The sequence below is a fragment of the Penaeus japonicus genome, unplaced genomic scaffold (genome assembly GCF_977035675.1).
Source record: "Penaeus japonicus unplaced genomic scaffold, GWHDUDI00000001_assembly GWHDUDI00000012, whole genome shotgun sequence".
Taxonomy (NCBI): domain Eukaryota; kingdom Metazoa; phylum Arthropoda; class Malacostraca; order Decapoda; family Penaeidae; genus Penaeus; species Penaeus japonicus.
The window spans coordinates 22,991,794-22,999,293 of NW_028234414.1; the positions used below are offsets into that span (position 1 = coordinate 22,991,794).

Sequence of the window (7,500 nt, forward strand, 5' to 3'; positions counted from 1 at the left end):
TGAAGGCGCTGAAGGCTCGCAACGAGTACATCCTCTCTATGGACTCTGCCAATGCTGCCATCCATAAGTACTTCGTAGAGGACTTGTCAGATATTGTTGATGTGAGTGTCCAGTAATAATTTTGATATGGTAATATTATTTTTATTATTTTTAGGTAATGGTCCTTTGCCATGTTGATGATGATATATATATATATGTGTGTGTGTGTGTGTGTGTGTGTGTGTGTGTGTGTGTGTGTGTGTGTGTGTGTGTGTGTGTGTGTGTGTGTGTGTGTGTGTGTGTGTGTGTGTGTGTGTGTGTGTGTGTGTGTGTGTGTGTGTGTGTGTGTGTGGATGTTGATTACTATGACATGCACATTTCTTCCAAAGATCAGTTTTTGACAAAACTTTGTCCTTTCCAGTGTATGGACTTTGGATTTCACAGTAGCATAGCCCGCGCTCTCCTCACACACGTGTCCGGACAAGAATGTGTCAGGAGGAGCTTGCAGAGTGGCATTGACGAGTTGAACAAGACCATCAACAACCTCGATTCTCGCCTAGACAAGCAGAGATTCCTGGAGCAGAACAATGCAGCCTTCATGCTCCCCAAGAAGTTTGAGTTCCAAGGCCATAAGGGAGATGAGGTGAGTGAGTGACAGCTAGCCAGACTCTTGTGGTCATCAGGGTCTTAGTGCATGATATACCTTTTTATCTTTCATCCAAGTATGTACACTAGCACATTCTCATTCATTCCAGTTGGCAGTCACACTGGAGAATCAATCTGATAATGTCCCTCTTGAGACTTTTTTTTCTTATCAATTTTTGTCGTCTACTATGATTACTTACTTGGTTTAACCGTATAGCTGTTGTAGTAGGAATGGTTGTTTCTTTTATTATGTGCATGACAGAAGGTGAACTTCATCTTCCCTCTCCCCAAATCGAAGTGTAAAGGGCAGGCACTTGCACGGTGCTCTTGCCAGACTCACGATGATCCCACTGTGAAACAGGTGAACCAGGTGGTAGTTAATCGGCAAGTGCAAGAAGAGATGGAGAAGCGGTATGCGCACCTAGTCTCCAGACTGACGAGCCTCAAAACAGAGTCGGAGGAAACGTGGAAGACCATCGAGACCGCTGAGAAGACGCTAATGGAGATGATCAACCAGAGGGACTACGACTGTGCACACTATTTTATTGACGAACCTCGAGCAGATAACAAGCAACCCGAGTCTATGCTCATCAAAATGAAGGCAGATAGACAGGAAACAGAAGATTTCTACTTAGGGGTAAGTATGAGGATTTACACTGAACTTGTGAATTCTTTATATAGTTAATATGTAACACATAATAAGTTTAACATGTTTGTTATTAACCATCCACGACGGGGGAATTCTAGCCTTGAATGTCACAATGCCGGGGCGTTCGAATTATTAGGCCTAAATCAATTGAATGGCTGGCACAATACTGTGCCGCCTGGCCACTGGGCTTTTGAATGAGAGGTACAGTACTGTACCACCCCTCCAGAGTGGGTTAAGCAAATGCCTTTTTGAATTTTTTTATGCAGATAAGTCTGAGGAGTGAGGAAAAGAGATTATAAAAAGTGTTCATATATTTATAATCTATTCATTTGCAGAAATTCCGCGAGTATGTCTTAGGAGGTAACCTGATCACCCGGCTACAAGCACGTTATGAGCTGATGCGGAAGGCTTTAGGAGATGAAACTCATACAACTTCATCACCCACTCCGACAAGGTATAAGCTGAATTGTTTTGTGATGAAGTAAGGTATTGGCAAATCACAAATATTGTTTTTATTGGAATATGAAGATGCTTGTAATAGTGATAAATCATGCTTGGTAATGTAGATATGAAATAAAAGAAAAAAAAAACAAACCAACAGGAGCCTAGTGAACAAACCACGACGAAGGCGAATTGGACGCAACCCGCTCATGGGGCAACCAAAACTGTTTGGAGGATCATTAGAGGAGTACCTGGAGGCAACAAGTCAAGATATTCCATTAATAATGAAGTCCTGTATCAGAGTTATCAATCTCTATGGTGAGTGTTTGCAAGAGTAGTATAGACATTGAGGCTTATTATCATTTTTTTATTCTGGTTATCAGTTGAAAGCTTTATGCCATTTAAGGTCTTGTTTAATTGTATACAATTGTAATTCTATGTACCAGGTCATTATTTGTAAAAATACATGCAGGGCAATTAAACTGGGAATTCTCAAATATTTGCTTGATTCCTGTAGGTCTTTACTCTATAACAATAATAACAATATTTTTTCTTTTCCTACAGGGTTGCACCACCAAGGGATCTTCCGAGTGTCAGGGTCGCAGCTAGAAATCAACAACTTCCGTGAATCTTTTGAGAGAATGGAGGACCCGCTGGCAGACGTGACCGATGCTTCCGATATCAACAGCGTGGCTGGTGTCCTCAAGCTGTACTTGCGGGAGCTCAGAGAACCGCTCTTCCCTACCGTCTTCTTCGACCAGTTCATGGAGATCGCGCGTGAGTAGTTGGGTCATTGTTTGTTTATTTGTGTGGAGGTTCTGTTCGGGATGACCCTCTCGCAAAAAGTATTTTTCATTTGAAGTGGTGTTCTCATAATAAGAAACATTTTGACTCTTGTAATGAAAACATGCATAAGAGTATCTGATTATCCTCTGACTTCGCTTGCAGAGTTGGAGAAAAAGCATGACTTCGTTGTTAAGATGAGAGATGTTGTGACCAGTCTTCCTCGGCCAGTCTTCATTGTCATGCGCTACCTCTTTGCATTCCTTAATCAGTAAGTGGAGGGATTTTGTACAGACAAAAGCAATAGCTGATGAAGTTAGATGTATGTACGTTAATTTTATAATATTGCAATTTTTCTTAACTTCTTTTATATTGCATAGCCATAATTTGGTAAAAATATATGTAAGTACTATAATTATTTTAAAGCAATATTCAATGACAGAGCCAAATACTATAGCTTTCCAGCATGGAGCTTTTATTTTATTTTTTTGTAAACTAATTAGCAATTTTATCTTACTCTTCCCCTTTCAGCTTGTCAGAATTCAGTGATGAGAATATGATGGATCCCTATAACTTGGCTATATGTTTTGGACCCACACTGGTGCCAATACCTGAAGACAAGGACCAGGTAAGTAGATGATATAAGATTGTGTTCATCCTAAAACACAAATGCAAGTGTAGAAGTAGAGTTAATAGATCTATTTCAGGAGGAACCTTTACAAGCTATCTCAAGCCTGAATTACATCTTTGTAGATAACACTTTAGCATTACACTGGGTAATCTCTAAATAGCTTACAACAGTTTTAGAAATGACGGTGACAGAGGAAGTTAACTTTTATAAGGTCATGTCTCGGTCATTCTAGTAAGTTATTTAATTTTGATGGATTTTTTGTTGTTGTTTACCTTGTATAATTTTTTAAATATAACCAACTCAGTCAAATTGATCAAAGTTGAAGCATTAGAGAAGAACGTGTCATTGATCAAGAATGTGATCCTTCCAGGTGCAGTACCAGAACTTAGTCAACGAACTGATCAAGAACATCATCATATTCAGTGAGGACATCTTCCCAGGCGACGGAGGCCACACGTATGAGAAGTTCATTTCACGGGACTCAATAGACCTGGACGCCGACATGGGTGATGCACCCTCGGAAGCTCACGATGACGTGGACTCAGAACAAGGCCAGTCTGAGGACGGTAAGTGTCGCTTTGGGGAGGCAGGTTAGTCTGTCTGTTTGGTATGATGGTGATGACGAAGGACAGTGGTCCTGGTACTTGAAATCTTGTAATGAATGTTTTAACTTGGCTTTTTTTTTTTTCTCTCTCTCCTTTCTCTCATTCTCTTTCTTTCTCCATTTTTGAGAGAGAGAGCGAGAGAGAGAGAGAGAGGGGGGAGAGAAAATTCTTTTAAAAATTGTGTTGGTGTATGTGAAGTAAAGTAGCTTGGTCATGGTTAGTCTCACTGCGCTTGCTGTTTCCTTATTGGATGCGGTTTCCTTCCATACTAGCTTGCGTTTCATAGGTGTGGCATTTAAAAGATTTGCACTATTTTTATTATGACTTCCATGTAGATACCAAATGAAATAAGAACTGAATGATGAGGGGATGGATTGTGTAAATTTCTTTCTCTCTTTTTTAAGATATACCTTTGAAATCTAGAATTGAAATGTCATCCAGCTGATTAAATAAGTTTTATACTTATTAATCCTGTAAGCACACATCAGCTCTCATAATAAGCTAAGCATCAATTATCCAATGGAAGTGCTTATTCTGATATTCTTTCAGTATTGTACTATAGTTAACTTATATCATATACTTATTGAATTATTAACCCTTCTGTGATGGGCCACATCTTCAGATGTGGATGTGTTCTATTTTATATAGTTATAGTATGATGTATGGGTCAATATATTATATATTTGCAAAGTGATAAACTTAGGAGCTATTGGTAGGATAGAGCATCATAACGGAAGGAATAAATAGCCTGTAATTTCAAGAAGAGGAAAAATACAGTATAAGTGTTCCAATCCTTCGAAACATGCCTTTTATGGAAGGGTTCAGGGACTTCCTCATAGTATTTACAGTACTGTATTATATAACATTATTATATAACTAATTAGATACAGGACTCTGCTGTTATGGGAAGGTTATATTAATGTAGTGTAGGAAAAATATTAACCATTAATTTGTAATGATATATTTTGGTTGAGAGTTTTAAGTATTAAAGTTCAGTGTCATGTCAAGATGAATGTTCCCATTTTTGCAATGGTACTTTTTGAGATGATTTGCAATTGAGTTTTTGTATCCCTGTATTGCATCTCTGATTTCCAATACCTTTATTACCTTTGAAAGATTGAAGTGACACCCTTACCTCAAGATTTCTGTAATGGCTTTGTGTTTTCTACTCCTTTTATTTCTCTTTCTAAATCACGTTGCTTAAAAGAAATACCACTTATTTGAATGAGTAAATGCACCCTTTTTTTTAGATTTTTATTATTTTTTTTTTTTTATTAAAAAGAAATTAAATCATAACCAATGAAGCTCCTTTTTTTAAACTCCTCTTTTGTGTTTGTTTGCATGTGCCTTTATTGTATCCTTGGTTTATCCTTACAGATTCTGTATTTAGAGACAAAGACATTCAACTTCAGATATTTGGAAGTAAGTTGATATGTTTTGTGTGAAGTTTTTACATTTTTTATTCTCTTTCCCATGAGAAGTAATTTTTAGTTTTAGTAATAGTCATGTAATGGATAGATATACTGACTTTATCATTCAGGTAGTAATTTAAATATTTATAAGATCTCTTATTCACTTTTTCTTTATTTTAGAGAAAAAAAAAAATAGTTTCACAAAAGTATAAGGATTAGAAAATGCATCAAAAATTAAATTTCAACAAAAGAATTTTGTTTTTTAACTCAGGCTTAGTTTCATAATTTTCTTCCCCCTCCCTGCAGAGAGCGAGATCTTAGAAGCCATAGCACAGTTTGACTTCATAGCGCGGTCAGAGCGTGAATTGAGCTTCTGCAAGGGTGACGTGTTGGTGCTCCACTCGCAGGTGTCCGGCGACTGGTGGAAAGGGTCATTTCAGGGTAAACACGGCCTTATCCCAGACAAGTACATACTGCTGAAGATCAGGTGTGTACATTTGCCCGAGGCTTTGCTTCTAGGTTATGGTGTAGGATTATTATTATTATTATTATCTTTATTTTATTTCCTGAGATATTTCCTTATATGATAGTGTTATTGTATTTCTCATGATTAAATGTATGCATTTATTTTATTACTTCAGTTTGACTTTGTTTTTCATCTCAAAATATACTTCACAGAGATGAAGATAAAGATCGGCTTAGCGAGAGAAGTGCCGCGGAGATGCTGCGAAGACGTGTTTCCTCATCCTCAGAGTCCATTCTCTCCTCTTCAACTCAGCAGTCCTCAGAAGGAGTGATTAAGCCAAGTGCACAGAACGGAGCTGCTCAAGCCCCACTCTCCCCATCTCCTGCATCAGCACAGAGTCAAGTAAGTGTGGTTACAAAGAAGTCTGTTTGTTTTTGCTTTAGATACACACTTATAAATGATTATGGAGATGAGAACAGAACATGGAACACTGTACTCAGTTTGTACATGTGCAAATGTACTTTTTTTTTCTGTTTTTGCTGAAATTAATACTGGAAAATTACCTGTACTTCAAATTGGCGTATCCATATACAAGACAAAGAACACTGCTTAAGCTTTGAAATTACTAAGATTCAGAAGCATGCTTGCATTATCATTTCTTTTACCCACTTATCCAAAAGATATACTCTTTTACACACATGCAAGAGAGAAAGAAAAAAAGAGAAAAAAAAGACTAAAAATGTCCAAAGTGTAGTAGACTGGCAAGAACACATTTTATTATGGCTAGGTAGTCGGTTAGGCAAGTTCTGGTAGACTTTGTACCTTGATAATGATTTAACATAAGACCTCCTACCAAGCTTCATTCCCTGAAGAATGTCTCTTGTTGTCCAATACTTTGTTGTGAGGACTATTATTGTCAATGGTGATTTGGCTGTAGTCTGCTATTTCTTCTCCTGATGTCTTTCTCTGGTTGTAGGGCTTTACTTCTTTCATTTCTGTGTCCATCTCGGATTTCATTTGACTCTTCTCGAGGGGCTGAAACTCTTCTCCCTGGTGGTTTTTAATTTTCCTCTTTGTGTTTCTGCTGTGGCTGAATGTACTTGCTGTGGCACTCTTGTTGGGCCTGTGAATTTTGTGTTTTTAACCAAAAAGTCTGTCTTTCTCAATTTTATTGCTGTAAATCTCCTATCTGTGACCCTAAGCTCATTCATGACACATCCTGCACCTTTTTTTTCTTTTGAGTGATTATTTTTCTAAATCTTTTTATTTTTATTGGCTTAAAAAAAAATCATTATCAGAACATAGATCAAGTGATTGATTTTGCACGAACAGTCAGTGTTAGGAACATGAAGTGGTGTGAAAGTTTTATAAACTTGATATAGGATTATTGTTAAAAGAGTACTTCTTAACTTATAGAATATTAATCTTTGCTGACAGATTATTAGAAAAAATACAAAACAACTGCAATGTCTTTACTTGAGTGGTTAACCGTTCTGATTTTCCTTCTTAAATAGCGTCTTCATAATAACAAAAGTGAGCCATTTCTCTGAGTGACTTAAAGAAAGGAAAAAAGAATGAGAAGATGGCACTCTTCTTATTATGTGTACAACCTTTGGGTGCTTGTGGAGGAGGTAGAAGTATAGGAGGAGGAGAAGGAAGGACAGGAGGATGAGGAGGAGGATGAGGATGAGGATAAGGAGAGAGAGGAGGAGAAGGAAGAGAAGGAGAGAGAGAGAGTGAGAGACCTTCTGACCTTTGATTACTGCCCTAGGAGTCGTGCGCGAGCCCCGTGAGTCACGACGGCCAGGGAGGCACCTCTTCCTCGCAAGGGCTCGACTCGGGCGGGGGACCAGAAGGGGCGCAAGCAGATGGGGGACGCTCAGCCTCAC

General features: G+C 38.2%; 1 protein-coding gene across 4 annotated transcripts in view; it reads left to right on the forward strand.

Moving 5' to 3' along the window:
- Positions 1–7,500, forward strand: part of LOC122252526 (SLIT-ROBO Rho GTPase-activating protein 1) — a 94,541-nt gene that overhangs the window by 65,150 nt on the left and 21,891 nt on the right. For 3 of the 4 annotated variants that reach the window (XM_043015033.2, XM_086542625.1, XM_086542623.1), the window contains exons 6-18: positions 1–101; positions 401–622; positions 959–1,261; positions 1,609–1,727; positions 1,875–2,032; positions 2,279–2,491; positions 2,663–2,768; positions 3,029–3,125; positions 3,499–3,694; positions 5,111–5,155; positions 5,452–5,632; positions 5,824–6,013; positions 7,383–7,500. The exon at positions 1–101 is cut by the window's left edge and continues 28 nt beyond it; the exon at positions 7,383–7,500 is cut by the window's right edge and continues 116 nt beyond it. In XM_043015033.2, coding sequence (XP_042870967.1) covers positions 1–101; positions 401–622; positions 959–1,261; positions 1,609–1,727; positions 1,875–2,032; positions 2,279–2,491; positions 2,663–2,768; positions 3,029–3,125; positions 3,499–3,694; positions 5,111–5,155; positions 5,452–5,632; positions 5,824–6,013; positions 7,383–7,500 — 2,049 coding nt within the window. The remainder of the gene's footprint in view (positions 102–400; positions 623–958; positions 1,262–1,608; positions 1,728–1,874; positions 2,033–2,278; positions 2,492–2,662; positions 2,769–3,028; positions 3,126–3,498; positions 3,695–5,110; positions 5,156–5,451; positions 5,633–5,823; positions 6,014–7,382) is intronic. The other variant, XM_086542624.1, reaches the window with a different exon arrangement.